This window comes from Pituophis catenifer, unplaced genomic scaffold (assembly GCF_029215685.1).
Source record: "Pituophis catenifer annectens isolate HBS135680 unplaced genomic scaffold, rPitCat1.0.hap2 SCAF_3, whole genome shotgun sequence".
Classification (NCBI taxonomy): Eukaryota; Metazoa; Chordata; class Lepidosauria; order Squamata; family Colubridae; genus Pituophis; species Pituophis catenifer.
This window is the reverse complement of record NW_027256883.1, coordinates 153922151-153944979: the sequence shown is the minus strand read 5'-3', so window position 1 is coordinate 153944979 and position 22829 is coordinate 153922151. Positions and strand designations below refer to the sequence as shown.

Sequence of the window (22829 nt, the reverse complement as noted above, 5' to 3'; positions counted from 1 at the left end):
CATGGTGGCAGCTACCAGTTTTTCCCATAGTTTTTCAGGAAGACTTAAGCATGAAAGAAGTGGTGATGTAAAATATTCTACAGTAAGCTATACATCTGTATCAAAATGTATTCTGTACCTACTATGCTAAACAAAAAAGTAACAAGAATCATACTGTGAAATATTAGCTTCCCATATCACAAAAGATTCATTAATGAGAGACTAGCCTCGGCATCTGAATGGAGGCTATTTTGGGGATTTGAAATCAAATTTAAGAGTTCCAGTTTCTGTAAACCCAAATGGCATGGCCTATCAAGCCTAGATTTTTAGGAAGAATTTTTCATGTGATGAATGGGAGGAAAGCAAAGATTTAAGCCAGAGACTTGGATTCTTCATCTCTGGAGGTTTTTAAGAATAGGCTGGACATTTTTAAACAGGTTTTCTTGCACATTGCATAGGATTGGAATAGATGACCCTTGTGATACTTTCCAATTTGACAATTTATGACTTTACAATTAATCAATTTTTGCTAATAATTATATGTCTTTTTTCTGATTTAATGGGATGGTTGATTCATATGTCTCTCATGACCTATTTCAGTTCCTTTTTAAGCCAAATATAATCACAAGAAAATTCAAAAAAATCCATCAAGCATGAGGATTTTTTTTATACAGCATTTCACCATGCAACCTGGACACAATTAACAAATAACACATAAGGTCTCTTTGTATTTCTGATTATAGTAGTTTCGTTCAGATTTCAGACTATCCACGGGTATTTGAAAATAATTACTTTCCCTTTCAATTCAGGAGTGGTTTAGTGATCAATAAGTGTGAATTATGTGTCTCACATCTCTGCAGTGTGTAAGTTCTTCCATCTATATCATTTCAGGAAATTAATCCTCCTCCTGAACACCAAGAGTGTAATATTACAGAGACAGATATGTATAAAATAAACTATAGAAACTATACATGTTTTCTGGGGTATTCAACTGCCATCTACTCTGTTTCCCCCAAAATAAGATATCCCCTGATAATAAACCCAATTGGGCTTTTGAGCGCATGGCAATAAGGCCAAGCGCTTATTTCAGGGTTCAAAAAAATATAAGACAGGTCTTATTTTCGGGGAAACATGGTAGTAGTACAAAAATTGTCAGAATTTTCATATCACCACTGCATTTTGGGTAACATTTAGAAAATAAGTACAATACTACCCAGCAGTGATGACCAGATTGAATGACAGTAATTATATAATGATTTAATTGATCAGAGTTCATCTTTGACTTTGGTTGCTTTTTTCTTCTTTTCTTTCTTGGTCTCTTTTCCCTTTGGTTCCTGTTCATTAATATTTTTAAATGCTGCATCTTGTCCTTCCCGTCTCCTCCATTCCCTCTCCTGTTTAGAAGAAGAAATATATGATTAATAAACTCAAACTTAAAACATTTTGATGATCAATTTTTATTGTTATAAAATTTTTTATTGTTATTTTTATTGTCTGTCTTTAATTGAATATATTGTAATTTAATTAAAATTAATAAATGAGATCTCATCATTTTAATATTACAGCAACAAAAGTACAAAATAATTATAATAATACATCCTCTTACAGCTATAGTGAGCAAACTTTAAAATTAATAGTCTGCAACTACTCTCTAAATTGTTAATGTCTTGTAAAACATGGTATGTGAAATGAACACCTAACATCAGAACTACCGGTATCATTAAAAAGGCTCAACAAAGGTTATTACTGCATTAAGTCAGAAAGTTCAGACTGCCCTGGACCTGTTGATACAGTTCTACAGAGAAATTATTGAGTCTGTCTTTTGTAATTCTATAACTCTCTGGTTTGATACAGCAACCAAACGGGATAGGTACAGACTTCAATGGATAATTAGGACTGCAGAAAAACAACTGCAATCAGGCTGCCTTCCAGTGAGGACCTGTGTATTGCATGGGTCAGAAAAAGGGTTGAGAAAATATCAACAGACCCCCTCACATCCTGGACATATACTGTTTCAACATTGCTTAGCCTTCCCCTCAGGACACCACACAGGGCATTGCATGCCAAAACAACCAGACACAGAGAGTTTTTTCCCCTCCTGCCATCGCTGCTGAATTCCCACAGCACTGTCTTATGTCTATTTACCCATATAGTATGACTATGACTATTATCCTTCTCATCTTTTCAACTATCTTCTCTTATTGATATCATTATTATGATTGTTATTAATTATTACTCTGTTGTTTTGCATGTAGACTGATAGCTTCTGCACTGGAGACAAATTCCTTGTGTGTTTAATCGCACTTGGCCAAATAAAGTTTTTGTTTTGTTTTGTATTGTCTATTACAGTAATGGCTAACCTTTTCTGGACTGAGTGCCCAAAGTGCGCACGTGTCTGAACCCCCAAAATGCAATGCGTGCGTGGTCCCGTGAATGCACCTCACTCCTGCCGATGCACATGCCCCCCCACGCATGCGCGCACCCCTTGCATCTTTCTATTCTATTCTATTCTATTCTATTCTATTCTATTCTATTCTATTCTATTCTACTGATAGCATGCAAACATAAGCTGTACAAACCCAAATAATGCTACTCAAGTTCAGAATATTTTTCCTAGCTTATTCAATATCAATAAATGTAAGTAAATATCAATAGCTAATTTTAAAAACTGATTCTAAGCATTCATAACATAGTTTGATCATCCTCGCTTTATCATATTTGCCTGCTATTTGATCAGTTTTTCACAAAACATTCTGCTTATGTTGTGATGTTATAAAACAACACTGAGCAGGAATGGTTTTTTTGAAGTACAGCTATATAATTTATAAGAAAAGCATAATAAAAATAGTTTCTTTTCTCTTTTTCTGTTACAACCATATTGCTATCCAAGTAATTTATTTTTTCAAAGTCCTATCTATAATGAATGAGCCTATTTCATAGTAAATTATGATCAGTATAGTGGGAGATGGATAATGCTATTAAAAGGATTTGTGTACATATTGTTTATTCCTTAACAGAATCAAGCTAGTGATTTTATAACATTCAGATTTTTTAATCCTCAACAGTTCCATTCATGAATTTGCCCACATATACAAGCAACTGGAATTATGTTTCAATTATATATTTATTATATATTTATTTTCAATTATATATTTATTAATTATAAATATATAGAAAAATGTAAAGACTGGATTAAATTACTAGTATGTAATTTAATGTAAGGTATGTAATGATATAGCCATGCAGCCTACCTCTTCAAATCCCACTTTCCTTAGTTTTTTTGAACATCTGCAGGAGAGTACTCATGATCTCCTGAGTAGTTTTCTACACAATTTAAATGGGTTCCAGACTATTGGTATGATTATATACAGGTACAAGCTTTACATTAACATTTTTTCCAAGGTTGGAAGAATAAGGGACAAAACAGAATAGGAGAAGGACAATATGGTGGAACTAATCTGTACAAATCTTCCCTCTTCAGGATTTAATGGTAGCACACATTCAGAGAAATATCTAAACGGGCATCTTACCCTATTGTCTGTCACATAGACAATAATAGATTAATTAGCAAAAGAATTCAGCAACAATATGTTGTGATGTGGAGCCCATTCACTATTCCAATTATTTGGAAAACAGGAGTTTCCCTTCAATTTATTGTCTGTTTCTACCTGCAATACTTAGTAGTCACTGAGCTTTTTGGTTATGTAATCAATTGCACCAGGGTATCAACATGGGAAATGTTGGAAATGTTAAATATTGTTTAAAGCTGTTTTTATTCAAAAATCCATACTTTCAAACATAGAGCATAAGGAAATTAAGAATGATTATGCACTATGATTAGACTTAAAACACAAATCAGTGAATACTGCTTCTATTGCATATGTAGCCTTCTATTTTTTTATGACACTATGGTTTTGGCAGTTTATTACATTATGCTTTATTTTAATAATATTTGTATAGTGCCTGATACTCATAAAGGCAGAGTAGAAATTTAAATGTTGCAATAAATATACATTATGAAATTACTTACGAAAGTGACGCCCCACATTTCATTCCCAGCATCTTCAGCATATTGTTCATCATTTGTAATAAGAAAATTATCAAATATTGTACCAGATTTTCCCTGTTGAAATAAAACATGGCAGATCTATTTAGTCATGTAATTACATACAATCTTGTATTGAAGGAACTAGAAATAGCTATGAAAAGACCAAGAAGGGAATTGAAAGCACTCTTCATCTATCTACAAGAATGTGATAATTCAAGAACTGTTCTCTGTCACACCAGAGTACGAAATAAAGGATTTAATTTATAAGAAGATAATACTTCGAAAAGTATTTCCTAACAGTAAGAACAATTAAAGAGTGCAGCCAATGAAGAATGGAAAAATTCGCTTACGTTCATTTGCTTATGTTCAAACAGAAGCAAGATAATCTTCTGTCTAGGATACTTTAATCTGGATTCCTACACTAACTAGTGGACGGATTTGAGGATGAAAATTTCACAACTATGAAATAAAGTATACATATTTCAAAATAAATAAATAAATAAATAAATAAATAAATAAATAAATAAATAAATAAATAAATAAATAAATAAATAGGATTCTTAATATTTTTGTTTTCCTAGGCAAGCAAGCAAAGTATGGCTAGTCCTTGACTTATAATAGTAATTGGGACCAGAATTTACATCACTAAGGGTTGTGGTTGTAAAGCAAAATCGCATTGCTTAGCAACGGCAATCCCTGCAATTCTGGTAACTGATGTTGACTGAATCCATAGTCATTTGATCATCCTGCTGGCTTCTCACAACCAACTCAGTGGCAAAGGCAGTAGGAAGGAGGTCAATAAAAAAGGGGCTACTGCATGGATGGGGGAAGAGTATGTGTGTGTGGGGGGGGGTTGCAAGGATGCGAGGATGTGCTTCAAGGGACAGGAAGGGTGTGATGGTGTGAGTATGGCAGTGTCATGGTGGGCTCATATTTGGAGTCAGAGGAGGGGCAGGATGATGAGCAGCCAGTTCTGAAGCCAGCTCCAGGCATGCCGGGAGTAATATGAGCAGCCAACTTCAGCACCACTGGACAGACTTCTATCTGAGCAGGCAGAGAGATAGTCTGGCCAGCAACCAGTAGACACAGCTGCTGTTGCTCTCCAAAAATGAGGATGTGAAATTACCACCTCCTCCCATCACAAGAGCTCTGCAGGCTGCAAAGAGAGTAGAGCAAAGGTGCTCTGCAAGACTGCTCACACAGAAGCTACACTGGGGCTACTTCTGTTAGAATGGAGCAGCAAACATAAGCTGTCTGTTGATCACAACAGCCTGTTGATTCATAGTCTGTGTGCCTTGTGAACCTTGAATCTTCGCTTTGAACCTGGATCAGCTGACAAATCTTCTACAAGCTCTCACCCTAAGACTCTGCCTGACAACTCTGGTTTGCTGCTTTGAATTGGAACTCTTATAAGGCCAGCTGTCGGAACTTTGGAGGAAACTTGTCTCTATCCTGCAACTAAGTGTGTTTGCAAGTCTCATTTAGTAAAGTGAACAAAATAATCTGTGTACTTGTGTGCGCTTGGTCTGGAACAGGATGAAGATCAGGGAGAAAGTGCAGAGAGATGAAGGAGGCACAGGGAGAGTCAGGAATGTGTGCAGGGATTTGTGAAGCAGGTGTGGCAAGGAGGGTTGGGGAGGGTGAGGCTTAGGAAGGGTGCACAAGGAAGTGAGGGAGTTGCATTAAGGCTCGGAGAGGATGCACAGTAATGTGTGAGATGCAGTAAGGAGGAGGGTGCATGGAATGCATGAGTGACAGGGGAGGCATGGTGAGGCACAGGGAAGATGCACAGTGGGATGGAAGTGGCACATATGGCACAGAAAATGGGTAAGGCAGACTTGTGACTTTTTCTGCTGGCTTCCCAATTTGCTCTCATGGGAAGCTAGCAGGGAGGATTGCAAATGGCAATCAAGTGATTGGGGGTGGGTGGGGGGTGGTGCAACTGGTCATAAATATCAGTCCATTGCCAAGCACCTTGATCACAATCATGTGATCAAGGGAGGTGCTGAACAGCCAGAACTCTAAGGACTAGTCGTAACCACCATTTGCTCAGTGCTGTTGTAACTTTGAACATTCACTAAATTAATGGTCGTAAGTCAAGAACTATCTGAAGAGGGGTTTTTTTCTTACTACGATGGTACAGAATATGTCCAGAATTGCCAATTATCTTCATAATTTGAACAATAAATATATTTTACAAACTTTTTAATATACATACCTGTAAAATTTCTAAGCCAATGACACTAATATTATAATATTTGTAAATATTAGGATCTGGTTTGTATTCAGGGTTGTCAACTTCTGGCTGGACCCAAATGCCATTATAATTGGGGTTTTTAATTATACGAGGTTTCCAAATGCCCTAAAAAATGGAAATAAATTTGAATATCACTTTCCAAAGCCACTTAAACCAAGATATGTAAAACAAGTGGAAATCTATTGAAATAAAAGGAACACACCACTGACTTTTTAGTGAAATATTTTAAAATATGGTTAAACCTTTTAAAAAGTGTATATTATGTTGAATACTATGTACAACTATTAACATGATGGAAATAATAAAAATGACAACAGGAACAAAAGTCATAATAGAAAATCTTGAAAGGTAACGTAGTTACCAAAAACAGAAAGAAAAATGCAACTAGATTTGTTGTCCGTTCTGAGAAGTGAATATTTTAAAATGAAACTTTGAAATATAGTAGGGATCCAATGTAGGTAATTGAGGGTGCAGGTAATACATCGGGATGAGAGAAAATCCCACAGAAGTTTAAATAGTATTTAAATGGTCAACAGCTAATAGTATGCTAGTGATAATATGGTTTATAGTTCGATAGCTATTGTGATTTGCAAAGCATGATTTATAGTTCAACATATAAGCAGATTATGGCTTAGTCATCAAATTATGCTTTAAGAAACATTAATTCGACATGTGAAGCTACACACTGAAAGTCCTTTCCATAAAAAATGAAACACAAATGAGAAATGAGAAAGAAGAATAAGAATACAAAAGCAGTGAAGGTAAAAAAAAATTAAAAATTATCATCATTGAGCTGAGATTATTCTACTGATGAGAAGTTAATATTTGGAAGGGGATGCAAGGTCATGAGGTGCCTCAAGGATTGGACAATTGTTCTTTAAAAAATTAAGAAAGCATGAGTGAATTATCAGTAGAGGTAAGGAGTCAAGAATTATGAAGCCAAGTGTAAATTTATAAATGAAATGGGCAAATGAAAACTAGTGAAATAAAGACTTATATGATTTATATAATAATAACAAACTAGATTCAATATCTTAATTAATTAATGTTTAAATTACATAACCAATTAAATAACCACCAGGTTAGTCTCTATTTTATTACTTTCACTTATAAAACTCTTACTTTATATTCAGGATTTGGAATCAATGGTGGTTCCCATGTCCCATCCATTTCTTCATCCCAGTCATCTGGCTTTATCACAGTAGGATCAGGAATTCTTTGTGGTTGGTCCCAGTCCTAAAATAGTTTCATCAAGATTACTAATTGTAAGTTAGCTTCTATGAGTATTTTCAAAGGAAAAGAAAATTAGTTAGTACTATTTCTCCAAAATATGGTTTATGACTGCTTCCATAATTTTAATATTTTGATTCACTCAAGAATCAAGATACAGTGTTTTGTCATCAAATATCTATTGGAAAGGATTAGTTGCAATATTTTATTATCTCAACATACTCAAAACAAGGAAGCTGATAATGCAATATATTGTAATAGATATTTGCTTCAACCCAACCATTTAATTCTTCACATGATGGAAGATTTATGACTACAGAGTGGCAGCTACTAGAAACCTTTTCTGAATTTGGAATGCAATTAATATAACTCCAAAAACAGTTTTGAATGAATCTGTAATATAACAATGGACAAACTGCTTTTCTTAAAATGTTCTGCGATTCACTGGATAATGTTATTTGAGGCTTATCAGACAACATTTTAAGCAATTTTATAGCTGCACCAAATATAATTTAGCTTTATACTTCTCATATAAACTCTGCAGTTTAGACAGAAAGGGTAATCATTTCACCACTGCCAGTCTAAAGTTAAATACAGCTAATTTAAATAATTAGTATTATAATTGAGATGAGAGACCAGGAAAAAGAAGGCATGAAGGCTTTTAAGTAAGTCTCTTCTACCATTCCATTTTCAATTTTTGTGAGTATTAGAATGTTAAATACTAGTCATATTCTGTTGCCAAGATCTTATACTGATTTAAAGTTTATAGTCTAGTCCCAATTCCTCCACTATGAAGTTAGATCAAAAAAGCACCACTTAAACTATAAATCTTTACCAAAAAAACTATGGATCACATATTGTTATTATAATTAATTAAGAATCAGTAACAGTCCCAACTTTACTGATTTCAATGTACGCAATAAGAGACTATCAGTGAAACACAGCAGGTAAATAGATATAGACTGTGAAACCATGCAGTTCAAAGTGAAACCGTACCTCTGGTTTTTTATCCATGGGATCTGGAATAGTTTCCCTTTCATCCCAATAATCAGGTTTTGGCAGATCATGATCTATTATCTTTTTTGGAGGCAGGAAGTCCCAATCTTCTTCTAGATGGCCAGCCTCAACTACATAATTATCTATCTTCACTTCATAAGTTAAATCAGGACGTAGAATTAGTGTGTAGAGGTGGGTAAAGTCATCCGTCTTGAAAAAAAACCAAAAACAAACATTGTTACAGAAACATGGGAATGTCTTTCCAGTGCTGTATAACTGACAGTTTTGCTAATTAAATTTCATAAGGTCTAAAAAAATAAGTCTGCTACTAGTGGGATCTATCAGTGCAGTGCCAAGAAAACAATAATCCTAGGAAAAAATCAACATTTTTTTTGCTGCATTAGACTACATGCAAATAGTCTACTTATACATTAAAATGAGGGGTATTAACAGTAAATACTATATTTGCTAACTTTTCAAATGACTTGCTGTTAACTTCTGATATTTGAAGTAGTTTACAAAGTTTTATTTAGAATTAGTCAACAACCTCCCAAACAATTCTGCTTCAAATTGCAGCAAGATAGATTAAATATTAGTAATTCACTGAAAGGCGTTGATCGTACCTCACATGTAATGTTCTTTTTAGTAAAATAGTAGTCATCTTTATAGTTCAAAATAACTTGCACTATCTTTTTATATTTTCCACATATATCAGGTCCTAGAAGAAAAGAATACCAAATTAGTCTGGCAGAATTATACACACCCACACCCACCTAAATGGCACAAGAATGATAGTCAAAGAGAACAAAAGTGGGCACAGCATTCCGATCTTGTTTCCGCCAGTCATCCATAATCAATGTTGTTTGAGTCCAAATTCAGGTTTGAAATGCATCTTGAATGAGTTCAGATAATCTACTGTCTCCAAGGATCTCAGAAACTATATTGTCCCCACAATCTACATTTTATTATAATATTTATTTTAGAAACCTATAGCTTCCCTTTTCCCACTAGTTAGTTTGAACTGAGTCATATCATTTTAGAAACATATGCTATTAAATAAAAATAAAAATTCATATGAAGAAAATCTGAATTCCAAAATCTATACATTTTGGTCTTCAAGCAGTAGACAAGTACTCAATGATATTAGCCTGTAAGTTTAAAATATGCCTATAAGAACATTTTTTTTCACATAAGCAATAATAAATTTGTGGCATGGACATGCCAATATACTGATAATTGTGCACAGTATCTGCATATTGCTAAATAATAACTATGATTTTAATTAGAATTTCCAGTATGGAATACTCTTTGACATACAACTAGGGTAAACTGTTGTATGTATCCCTGTATCCCACCCAGTGGGTTCCTGAAATTATTTAGCTGCCATGGTCAAAAACAAGATAGTACACTAAACCATTGCCCTAACATTACCCAGCAAATCTCTTCATATTTTTATATAGATCTTACTATAAAACTGATTTAACTCATTTACAAATATAAGGGAACAGATAAAAATATTGAAAAGCAATGTCTCAGAGGAGCTCATTTCCTGTGAGATTTACACTAACGTATTTCTGCTTCAAATTAATATTATTAGGCATTTAAGAGAACGTACCGAACATAATATAATAAGGTGTTTCTTCATTCAGGGTGTCTTGATTCACATCGACAGAAAAAAGTTTGATATAGGCCCCACCACAATCAACCTGTTGATCGTATTTTACTGTATATTGAACCACTAAGGTCTGATTTTCATTGTTAAAAGGCCGAAACCTTGCTGATACTGCATAGTACCTAATGTCTTGAGTTGTCTGCAGACCTATAAAAAGAAATGATATTCAAATATCCAAATAAAGCTATCAATCAAGTGCTTTGCTACAGGCATGAACTCTATATATGCTTTATTATTCTTCCATATGGGATTACAGTGACTTTTCTGGAAATTATGAGATAATATATACCTCCTTGTTTCTGCTTTAGAGACACGTGAAATAAATTAATAAACATAGCTTAGAAATATATTATAATTTCACTTTCTACTTTTTTCCAAAAGTATTTGTATTAATATATATAGCATGTAATGTTATTACAGCATAATATAGAATATTTCTGATAAAGAAAATTCTAGAAATTAAATTCATTTCTAATGCATTACTGTAGATATCTACTCAGAAGTAAGTTTTATTGAATTTAATTATATATCTTCTTAGGTACCTGAGTTTACCTGCTTCCCAGGTTGTATGTAAGGATTGCAGTTTCATTGTGATTTATATATTATCTATGTATATACTACTAAAACTTTTGTCACTACATTAACTGGGCAAAATTTGCATCATAGAGCACCAATTTTTGAACCAAGGTACCCTGACATACTGAATGCATCCAAAAACCTATCCTATATTTCTTCACAACAATTCTGTGGGGCAGGATGGGATGAAAGTCAACAATGAGCTGCTGTGGCTGCAGATGGAGTAGAAACTGGATCTCTCTGGTGTCAGTCAAATATATTAGCCATTACATCTTAGCCCTTGCCCATCTTGTTTCAGTTTATACTGGTCCCTCTATCGGTTGCCAGTGTCGAGCGTCAAGCAGCACTCGACACCATGACCATGAACGCCATGAATATAGCAGCCGCCTGGGGGTTGGTGCGGGTGTGGGAGGCACGGGGTGCTGGTGATGGGGTTAGGGTTCGCGGCTAGGTGTCTATGGAGCACGGGAATTTATTGGGGTTCGCAAAGGAAACCTGGTAAGGAACGACGAGCGATCAGCGGCGATGCCAATGGGGCCGGCGTTGAGGACGTCACTACTGTGCGCCCGGAAGAGAGCAGCGGGAAGTTCAAACGCACCCAGCTGACCGGAGTTGAGCCTGCTCTATAAAGGGACGCTGCAGGTAGCATACGATAGCCGCGTCTTTGCATTGCCTTGCAATCCGGCTTCATGAATGAGCTGTTGTCACTAATAAACCAGGATACACTGCTGAGCAAACTACGTGTGGTTCCTGTGTCTTAGTGATCGCGGGCTACCGGAGGCCGAGAGACAGGAGATCAGGTAGATTGGTCCTGCCCTAGCCTTCAGGAGATCACATGATCCTATTTTTAATCAGTCTCTAACAGCTTCCTGCAACTCAATGAAGAAGTTGACAGGGATTCAAAACTATTCTGAGTTGAGAACGCCAATGTACAACATTGTGGTAAAAATTAATTAAAGTAAAATTTTAGTTAAAATAAATGTCAGCATAATTATGTCACATGAAAAGAAAAGGGGACATTATGGTCAAGAGATAACACCTAATGTTGTTAGGATATGGCAAGAAAGAGAGATGAAGAAATGGAGAATGAAAGAGCTCCACATTTCCAGTATCACAAAGAAACATACAGAATGAGGAGACATGAAAAGATAGAGAAAAGAAAAGATCAAATCAAGAATATGGTAAACATTAATTACTCAGAGTTCCTCAACAAGACCTCAATAAAGAAAGAGTGAGGCAAAATGCATGACTTTCATAATATTTTTGTTGGTGTTGATGCCACAGCCAAAGTCTGCCTTCATTGTCATTCATTCCTATTCCCTAGAGAAACTTGAATTTCTGCTGTATGAAGGGAAAGGCCAGGATAGGCAATTTGCAACCTCTACCTAATGAATCCTCAATTGATACAGAATGATGATCCTAGTGTAAATAATTCAGGAAGAACATCAGACAATACAACTGCCTTTTCCAAAATGATATCCTTTGATGCCACAGAAATTCTTCTCAAAAGGAATAGATGGAATTCTTTAGTGATTATTCAAGGGCAAATCCATCATTACATCAGATATTTTATGCAAGAGCCAAATATATTCAAATTTACTTAATGGATCCTCAAGACAGCATAAAACTGAGAATAGATACATTCCACATGATGAAATTAATGTGAGATTCTTGAATTACTGGAAGGAACAGTGAGGGAGGGAGGGAGGGAGGGAGGGAGGGAGGAAGGAAGGAAGGAAGGAAGGAAGGAAGGAAGGAAGGAAGGAAGGAAGGAAGGAAGGCCGGCCTGCCTCTCTTTCCTGGCTAATATCACCTCACTGTGTGCTCCCCCTACTTATGCCACCCCATGTGCCTTTCCGACCCTTGCACACTCTCACATACCCTTCCTAACCCGTCAACCCCTGCATGCCTTCCCTACCTCATGTACCCATCCTTAACCATGGTGCTCCCACCACTCCTCTGACCCACTCAATATCTCTTGCATAAACTGTACCTAATCTATGCCCTTCCTGCATTCCTCTCTTGACCCTTGCATTGCCTCTTGAGCAGCCCACACACTCTTTCTGATCCATGCTGTCCCTCCATATGCTTTTTCTCTGACCTGAATTGAAGTATCCCCAGGTGCCCTTTCCAACACGTGTGCTATTCCTGACCAGCACAGCAATTCTCGCCACCCTGCAATCTCCATGCATTGTTTTGAAACCACACTGTTCCCCTCACCCTCTATCCTACTCGCATAGCACCTCTCATAAACACCAGGGCATTTTTCCCAATCTAGGATACCCACTCATGTGCCATACTCAAACCATGTGGCATTTCTGAGGCACTTACCCATCTCCCAACTGATGCAGCACCTCTCATATATCTTTGTGTATCATTACTTACTTGCACCCCCATTCACATCCTCAATCCCTCCCCCACTAGCAGATTAAGGATAAACTGTCAGGAATTAGAGGGAGGAAGGAAGATTTCTGATGATGTCTGCCAGTTTTCCACAAGAAAACTCAATGGAGAAGCCAGCAGGAATCCTGAAGTTGCTCTCATTCTCTGTATTGTCCAGCCATGGTTATTTTGTTATTCTGTTTAGATAATGAAATATTTCTGAAATGATGACCCAACAAAGCAGAGATTGTTCAGTATACAAATAAATTCAGAGCTGGACAGCAATTTTGATTATTTGGCTCCATTTAAATCAGGCTTCCAACTTGATTTTGCAATGGATGCCATACCGATGGATTATATGAAATAGAGTGCAATTCATTTTTAGTTTTCCTGAATCATTTAGTACACCTTGCAATACCAGTGGTATTGGTTTCTGGTCATTTCCTTAGGGACTTGGAGGCATAATTTATAATTGCTCCAATACATCTGAATCTAGAAGGTGATATTAGAGGATTTTCTGGGATATTTCAGAATTCATTCTTCTCTCTTACACAGACCCAACACTGGGAAAAGTCAGGATTAGGCTTGGATTGGATTATCCTTAGTAAACTAGTAACAGATAACTATAATTATTTTTGTATGAATCAATCTTAAGTATATATTAGTAACACTAAAAATATTCTATATAGAATAGGATAAACTAACTAAAGCCCAAGCCACCACTAATGCATGGCAGCATTTTCTGAAGACTTATTTTCAAACTTAGAAACATTTGATATAGTGCATGGTAGAATTAAACGGACACAATTTTTAACTAAAGGAAGGAAATAATCCACCTAGATATGAGACAATCTGTACTGTTAAAGCATATGTATTAACTGAAACATGTAATGGTAGAACAGCAATTGGACAACTAACATGGATCAATTTAAAATATAAAAGCATTTATTTGGAAAATGTACATTGAAATCAACATGTTTAGCACAGACAGTAGAATTAAGATTTATACAAATACAATAGATTTAAACTGAAGATGATTGGAATTAATATTAAATTTTAGAGTAAAAGATTCAGCTAGTTTGAACAGGCCCAATAAGTCTTGAGTCCGAGCAGTAAGATTTTGAATTCTTCTAACTCCAGTATCTGTTGTCAAATTACAGGTAACTTTTTAATTTTCTTAATTTTAAAAATGATGATATGATGTAGCATGCAAATTTCCGTAAAAATCCACAATCTTTTTTGGAACATATTATGCAAAAATTGGTAGAAGATACTTTATGCAGATATTTTAGCATTAGCCAAATGTATGGGAATAACTGCATAAAACTGAATAATAAAATCCAGAAATTCATTAGGAAACATTGCAAAAAAACCTAAAGTTTAATAATTGCCTGAAAAAAATGTATTACTTTACCTATATCTTTTTCTCTGTCACCATAAAATTTTCCTGATCCTATCCGAAATTTACCATAATCACTTCTATGTTTAGATAGAACCCATCGATCCTGCCATCCATCTGAAAAAGAAAAATTCAATTTTACAAAAGATATCAGAGCAGTATTACTTCACTTTCTGTGAAATTTGATTCATGTTATTGGATATAGTATGTAATAAACCTTTGATTACAATGCATATGAACTTATAACAACAAGAAGATTTTTAAGAAATATAGCTCATTTATTATTGTGTAGCCTATTTTGTAGCTTGATATACAAAAATTATTAAAATTGCAGTTGTTTTCTTCCTTATGCATATTATATAACTTCTTTACTGCAATGTAAGAAAAAGACAATAAACTTTTAAAAATAATTCAAGTTTTATCAATAATACGTATAATTAAAAACAACTCCATAAAATGCATTTTACTCTGGAATGTTCAAAAGCCATCTGGAGCTTGTGATAACTGCTCCTAGACCCAAGGGACTATAATGCATGTTGAATCATGTTAGTGAATTGCCTGAGTTGTTCCATGTTTAAATCACTAAATCTACAATTAAATATGCAGAGATAATAAAAAAACTAATGTATTTATATTTTACCTATTGTATAAGAAAATCTCACTAAGGGCAAAGCACAGTTCAAGCTGGAAATAATTTAAGTAACAAAAACTTTTGGGTAGAGCAAATGTCCTAAACAAAGGGATTTACAGTTGTAACAACCTGTATTGATCTTCCTAGATAAAAATAAACTGGAAGGACTGATGAAATGGGGTGTGAGATGACTGAAGGACATACAATATATTTAACCCTATATTTTTATATTTCTTTCCTTAGTAAGCAGATATTCAAGAATTAATCAAGCTAAATCAAGCCAAAAGCCAAAACATGCATTACATAAATTTGAATTTATCATTATTTAAATCGTTGCTATAAATAAAATTTCAATGCATATAGAAGTGGTTAAGAATTGACATAAGGGAAAGAAACTGAAATCGGGACAGTTAATACAAAATGATTTATTTTTGCATAGAGAGAACATATAGTACAGATGACGTACCAATTTTAATATTTTTATTTTAGAAGTTACAGAAAATGCACTGATATCTTTTTAAAAGTTTACTGAAAAAAGTCTATTATTTTTTAAATAGCTGAGAATCATTATTTAAGACACTGCATAAGGGATCCTGGACACATTTCTCCATATCCCTTATCTGTTCTTCTCCCTTCCTAGCATCGTTCAGTAGATTTATAATATCCATCTAAAAATTCTATTCTATCCTCAGAAAAGTGTGGCTCAAGCTAGACTTCTGTCTTTCTTATACATTTCTACAGTACTAATAAATATGCATACAGATCATTGCATGATATGATGCTATACAAAAATTCATTATAGTTTATTAATGTAAAAAGAAAGCAATAATATAAATCTGAGATTGGATGACACTATGAAGAAGATTTAGAAGTTAATAGTTATATTCTAGGACCGAGAAAGGAAAATATCACTTACCCTCATCATCAAACTCTTCCCTAAAATATTCTTTTGTTATAACAGGTTGCTCTTTTTCTAAAACAGCGGAAGAGCTGTCATCGTTATTATTTAGATTTCCCCAAGCCAGACCTATCAGAAAGTAACCTAGGAAAATCAGGTTCATCCCTGATATCATAGTAAATATTTTAATACAAGTGGTAAGACGCTTCTTTAAATTCTACAGAAATACTTGAGTATTTCTGAAATCTCTTCCTATTTCTCTCAGGCACATCACTATAATTGCTACTTACTGGTGAGGAGACAGATCTTTTCCATTGGCTAAAATCCATGAATAATGATGCTATAGGGACCAACCAGAAGGAACCACGCAATTAAACCAACAGAAACTATTTAAAATGTCTCAGAGGAAATTAATTTTTTATGCACAGATGCCTAAACTAATTCAAATCAATTCACGCCCAGGAAATACATTGGCTTCCTCCTATATACAAGTTTGGATGATTCCTCTATATACAAGTCTTAAATACTATGGAGGAGAAGGCTATATTTTCAAAAGCTGTTTAAAAAATTTTAAATAGCAAATGTCAATAAAATACAGTGATTATATTCTTTCAGAATATAGTTTATTCTCTGATTTTGTTCCCAGTAACTTTGCAATTTCATTTATCGTCATATGAATGTTAAGTGCCTTGTATTTTTATTTTCTAAATAAAACAAAACAATTACAGTATAGATGAGAAAATTTTTAAGAATCATTTCTGAGGTTAATCAGTTGCTAAATTAAAACACTGCTGAGATGTTTGGGGAGTTAGAATATGATCACAAGTAAGTGGTTGAGAAATATGGACATGCAAAATGGAAATACAGATTAAGTTAAATATAAGTGAAATTTTGGAATGACTTTTTTCTATCACAGAAATTGAATTATAGGAAAAGAAAACAGATTTTACTGAAAACTAAATTTATCTCAAAATACTTACCCTGTTTCCCCCAAAATAAGACATTCCCTGATAATAAGCCCCATCGGGCTTTTGAGCGCATGGCAATAAGGCTTATTTCAGGGATAGATAGATAGATAGATAGATAGATAGATAGATAGATAGATATAGATATAGATATATTTGTTTTCTGAGGTTTTCGCGGGTGTTTGTATGTATGTCTTTGGTTATTCGGGTTTTTTCCCGCGTAAAATTAGAAGTGTCTTGGTGACGTTTCGACGAAGTCTCATTCGTCATCTTCAGGCAGGTGTTTTCGGCTTCATGCTTCTAGGAGCAATGTGTGATTGCAGCTGTTTCTTCCTTTTAACTGCCAGTGGGGGTGTGAACTGATTGGGTGGGAGCTTGGCTGTGTTCTGATTGGATGGGGGGGTTGGCTGTGCTCTGATTGGATGGGGGGTGTTCTGTTTGGGTGGGGGCTTGGTTGTGCTCGGGTTAGGCTGAGTTGCAGGGGGATTTGAGCTGGTGAGCTGCGTTGCTGTTGTTTGGCTTCGCGTTCGTGGTCGTGCCACATCTTCATGGTGGGTGTCAGTTTGCTTCATGTATGGTTTGGAGGGGTTTAAAGTGGCTAATGATGCAGCTGTGGTCTGGCTTCTGGTTTGTGGTCATGCCTCATCATCGGTGTGGGTTTGAGTTTGCTTTTTGTGTGGATGTGTGGTGGTTACATCCTGTGTGGTTTTTGTGAGTGTGAGTCTGGTGTCTAACACATTCTTTGTGTTAGGGACTCGTTTGTCAATAAGGGCGGGTTTCCAAATGGCTGGTAGGCGAGAGATACCATCTCATTTATTCATGCTGTGTAGGCGTTTTTCTATCTCAATGGCTTCTCTGATTATTCTGTTAAAGTGTTCAGTTTTGGAGATAGTTCTGGTCTTTTTAAAGTCAATTTCATGTCCTGTGGCTTTAAGGTGTTGGACCAGGGAAGACGTTGCATCATTAGCCACTTTAAACCCCTCCAATCCATACATGAAGCAAACTGACACCCACCATGAAGATGTGGCACGACCACGAATGCAAAGCCAAACAACAGCAACGCAGCTCACCAGTTCAAATCCTCCTGCAACTCAGACTAACCCGAGCACAGCCAAGCCCCCAACCAATCAGAACACACCTCCACCCAATGAGAACACAGCCAAGCTCCCACCCAATCAGTTCACACCCCCACTGGCAGTTAAAAGAAAGAAACAGCTACGATCACACATTGCTCCTAGAAGCATGAAGCCGAAAACACCAAAGATGACGAATGAGACTTCATCGAAACGTCACCAAGACACTTCCAATTTTACACGGGAGAAAACCTGAATAACCAAAGACCTACACATATGTGTGTGTGTGTGTGTGTGTGTGTGTGTGTGTGTGTGTGTATGACAGGGTCTTATTTTCGGGGAAACATGGTAGGACAATTTTGACTTTTTAAAAGAGGCAGAAAATCTAATGATATATATATATATAAATCTCTCTTATTTAAATCCTTGCAGATGTTGCAGAGGAAAAAAAGAACCAGTGTTCAAGATAGAAAGGCCTCAAGCATCTATATCAGTTCCCCAACTTTTCCGGCTTTGCGGCCCGGTGGTGGTGGGAGGAGAGGGGATAGTTCCATGTGAGTGGCAGGTGAGCGCACATGTGTGCAGCTCCATTTGCATGAGCGGCAGGCACGCACATCTATTGTTTGTGCAAATGGACCGCATGTGCACATGCTCATACACTGCTTGCACAAATGGGGATGCGTATGTGCTTGCCCACCACTTCTGTGGCCCGGTTCTGAACAATTCAAGGTCCAGTAGTGGCCCAGGGGTTGGAGACCCCAATCTACATTATCCAGTGGAATCTTTTCTCTTTTTGCCGAATTACAGCTGTTGTCCGAGACACAGGGTGTTTTGTTATAACTGTTATTTACTGCTTTCTGAGCTTTCTTTTGACAATTTGTCTTAAGATATTAAGTTTGAACTACATGTCTTGAAACTTGTTAAGATTACATAAATTTTGTATGTTATGTTTTATCTATAATTGTTGAACAAACCATAATGGCTATATTTAGCCATTATCTATATTTTAAGCTAGAGGATGGAATACATTCAGTTTGATTAGTTTATAATTCAATATATCATGCACATTCAGAAAATTGAATTAATTGGACAAGCTAGTTAATAAATGGCTTCAAAATCTAAGGGACTGGAAAACTCAGCAGCACTTTCTTGTGCGGCTGTTGATGAAAATAGGATCACCAACATGATCACCAACGTCCTATGACAGATATGGCACAAGAAGAAAAAGTTAAGTACAGCAATAAAAGTAGCTTCATGGAAATAAAAATTGCCAGACTAAAACTTTGGTTAATAGAAGCAGATATTATGCTTGATCAATTCTAATTTGAAATAATCAGGCATACACATAAGAGAGCTGAATAAAAGCAGCTCTCTGACAATCTTGGCTGATCTTGATAAAGTTAAGCAAGGTTAGATCTATTGAATACATGGATAGGACACTAAGTATAACTGGGCATCATTGGAATATTGATGACATCTCTTCCCTGTACTGTAGATATTAGATATATAAACTTCCTTTAAAAATAAATGTAGGATTGCTCATAGCTTTTGTTTAATTTTAAGTCATATCTCTGTGGAGCTCTAGATGCAAGCCAGTCATTATAATTCAATATATTCAAATAGCTTACCTTATCATTACTGCTGAAAAATTCACTTCCAAACCAAATCCTATTTTGAATTCAGACTCAATTTTTGGCAACATCCTGGAACAAAAGGCAAAAGTGGAAGACCATATAATATGTTCACAATTTTACATTTTTATTAGTATCTTCTTGGGGAACACGAATCAAAAAAAATCTACCAGCTGTCTTTTATCAAGATCATACACAATATTGGGAAAAGGAGTGTTTGTTTTAAAGTATTCTTGGCAAATGCTGTGTGTTCTGAATCTGTTCTGCTGTGTGTTCTGAATACATAGCCTTAGTATGTAGAGTCTTTGAAATGATTTGTGTACATATGCGATGCACATGAATAAACTTGCAAGGCTTTTACTTACTTTTCTGTTCAGTGAAACTTGCAAAACTTCTCATTGCAGAAACTTTATTCCATCTTGGCACATTTCCACCAGATCTGCAATTTCTCCTCAAAGCTCATTTTCAGTTTGCCTGACCACTCCGCTTTCTTTATCAACATCTAAAACAAAACAGCAGCCCAGGTTTATGGGTGGAAAGGACAACTTTGCTACTTTTTGCCTCAAGTGCCATCTCTTCAGGGTAAGAGCTGAACTTCTGCTTTGATTCATCACTCTCACTCCCCCTTCCGTTTTTTTTTTTTTCCTTTCTTTCAGGGGAAGAAAGGAAACCAGATAATATTGCCTAGACCCTAGGAGAAGAGCTACACTTTGTTCTCAAGCAGAATGCTTTATGGCAAACTATTCAGCTTACTGACCCCAAGCATTGGTGGCTCAGCAGACTAAAAGCATTGTGATTAACACCAGCTGTCTGCAATTACTGTAAGTTCGAATCTCACCAGGCCCAAGGTTGACTCAGCCTTCCATCCTTTCTAAGGTAGGTAAAATGAGGACCCAGTTTGTGGGGGCAATAAGCTGACTTTGTATAAATATACAAAAGTATGAAGGCTATTGCTTAACGCATTGTAAGCTGCCCTGAGTCTTCGGAGAAGGGCGGCATATAAATCAAATTTTTAAAAAAAAATTGTAATATATAATATAGTACTACAAATAACAACACTGAACCCTTGGAAAGACCCACCCATCGACTCCTGGGTGTCGATATTAACAACTTTGAGAAAGAGGAATTTCAACTACCTTACTCTTAACTAAAAAAAAAGCTTAGTTCAGGAACAAGCTGAAATAAAGACGATTTCCCACCCCACTTTTTGTCCTCTCTCCCCACATCTGATTTTATCCTGATGAATTTAACATCCAAATTCAATCGGCCTGGATCTCAATCGGAGGAGTGCCATCAAGGTTAATAAACGTTTGTTCCAAGCAGGCACCTTGAAATCCCCAATCCATTTCCGCATCCTCGGTCTCACTGGGACGAAAGGGACCCACACGTGCACCCCCTTACGGGTTTTTTTGGGGGGGGGCTTTCTCACTGCCTCACAGCCACACGACAAAGCCACGCCCCTCTCTTATATTCCCGCCCACTTATTAGTCTACCAGCTTGTTCCTTCCGCGGCGGCCGTTTTGCTCCTCCTCGTCTCGCGCTGCTTCCCTCAGACGTCGCTCATTGACGGTGCTCGCGCTCTTTCCGCTCGCTGTCCCACCCCCTCCCTTTCGCTTTAACCCCCGCTCGCGAGACCGGCGTTTCCCCTTTAGTGGGCTGTTTGGCATCTTACCGGCTCCCAAGATGGCGTCCATCATGGAGGGTCCGCTGAGCAAATGGACCAACCTCATGAAAGGTTGGCAGTACCGCTGGTTCGTACTCGACTACAACGCTGGACTGCTTTCCTATTACACGGTGAATATGGAAGGAGGGGCCCCGCTGGAACATAAACCAAGTGCGCAGCATATATGTGTGTGTGTGTGTATGTGGGGGGGCGCGGGGGGGGGGCGGAAGGAGCCCGTCAAGCTGCGCGCTTGGTAGGGTAAGATAGGTAGGAGATTTGGGGGGTGGGTGGGTGGGTTTTCTGAGAGAGGGCGTGTCGTACCGGAAAGCCAATCGGGATAGGCTGAAATCCTGCTGGTGTCCAATGGGAAGTTAAGTTTGGAAGATTTATATGAAAGGAGCGTGCGGGAGAGTTAACATTTCACTTACCGCGACTGAAGGGAGGAGGAAGTTAAAGTGCCCGGCCTGGTCCTTGGAATGCACTGCTTAGTTTATGAAATGAAGGGAACGACGCTAGTGGGTGTCAGTGGGTGTGGAAAGGGGACTCTCCTTTCTTTTGGCATAGGTAGATTTCCGTATTACAGAATGACAGAATTGGAAGGGACTTTGGTGGTCGTCTAGTCCAACCAAGCAGGAGTCTCTATTCCGTTCCAGACAAATGGCTGTCGAATCTCTTAAAAACCTCCAGCGATGGAGCAACCACAATTTCTGGAGTCAAGCCGTTCCACTGATTTAATTATTTTCACTGTCAGGAAATTTCTCCTCAATTCTACATTGCTTCTCTCTTTGATAAATTTCCATCCTTTGTTGTCCTGCCCCTTCAGGTGCTTTGGAAAACAGGTCAACCACTTCTTAGTAAAGACTTAATAAAGACTCAACTTAGTAATAACTTCCCTTAGTAAAGACTGGAGCTGTTGTTGTGATGATATTTGAGGGTAGAAATACTGCATTTCTAGATAACAAGGTTATTGTATATGTACATAATTTATTTCTACTTTATTTAAGTGTCTAATCTGTGTAAACTTGAAATTAATTCCCAGTGAACTCCCTGAAGCTCTCATCTATTAAGCCTTAAACTGAGGTAGGGTTTGTGTGCTAATATGATACAGTGTTTCCCCGAAAATAAGACCCTGTATTTTTTTGAACCCTGAAATAAGCGTTTGGTCTTATTGCTATGCGCTCAAAAGCCCGATTGGGCTTATTATCAGGGGATGTCTGATAATGAAACAGGGTATCTTTGACAATAATTTTGTATATCACAGGTGAAACTAAGTTTTCTCTGCAGAATGAAAAAACCATTAAATAGTAAGAAAAAAATAGGAAAAATGGTAACAGGCAGGATAAATGTTCTTGAAGTACCACCATTCTTTTCCTGCAGCAATCTGTCTGAAAAAAAAATTCAGCTAGCATAATCCCATTTATACAGACTA

At 36.6% G+C, this 22829-nt stretch overlaps 2 protein-coding genes across 4 annotated transcripts in view; one reads left to right on the top strand and one right to left on the bottom strand.

The window, feature by feature from the left end:
- LOC139315240 (calreticulin-like) lies at positions 1-21499 on the bottom strand. Of its 2 annotated transcripts, none has more exons than XM_070941355.1 (10): positions 21410-21499; positions 20103-20239; positions 14555-14656; positions 10126-10329; positions 9134-9228; positions 8511-8720; positions 7407-7520; positions 6246-6389; positions 4010-4102; positions 1-1373 (listed from the first exon to the last, which is right to left on the bottom strand). In XM_070941355.1, exons 2-10 carry the CDS (start codon positions 20134-20136, stop codon positions 1245-1247), a joined length of 1125 nt encoding a protein of 374 aa, XP_070797456.1. In that variant the 5' UTR covers positions 20137-20239; positions 21410-21499; the 3' UTR covers positions 1-1244. The 2 variants fall into 2 exon arrangements, with proteins under 2 accessions (XP_070797456.1, XP_070797457.1); XM_070941356.1 differs by lacking the exon at positions 21410-21499 and adding an exon at positions 21065-21166.
- The window catches only part of OSBPL9 (oxysterol binding protein like 9), a 63926-nt gene continuing 62485 nt past the window's right edge, over positions 21389-22829 (top strand). For both annotated transcript variants that reach the window (XM_070941353.1, XM_070941352.1), the window contains exon 1: positions 21389-21531. In XM_070941353.1, coding sequence (XP_070797454.1) covers positions 21421-21531 — 111 coding nt within the window. In that variant the 5' untranslated portion in view covers positions 21389-21420. The remainder of the gene's footprint in view (positions 21532-22829) is intronic.

Bases quoted from the DNA above. Each gene is read 5' to 3' on its own strand.
- LOC139315240 (XM_070941355.1), bottom strand. From the start codon at position 20,136: ATGAGAAGTTTTGCAAGTTTCACTGAACAGAAAA. The intron at 9,229-10,125 runs GTACGTTCTCTT...CTTTTCTTCTAG, and splicing joins ACCTTATTATATTATGTTCG to GACCTGATATATGTGGAAAA. The intron at 8,721-9,133 runs GTACGATCAACG...TTTTTTTTCAAG, and splicing joins AAAAGAACATTACATGTGAG to ACGGATGACTTTACCCACCT.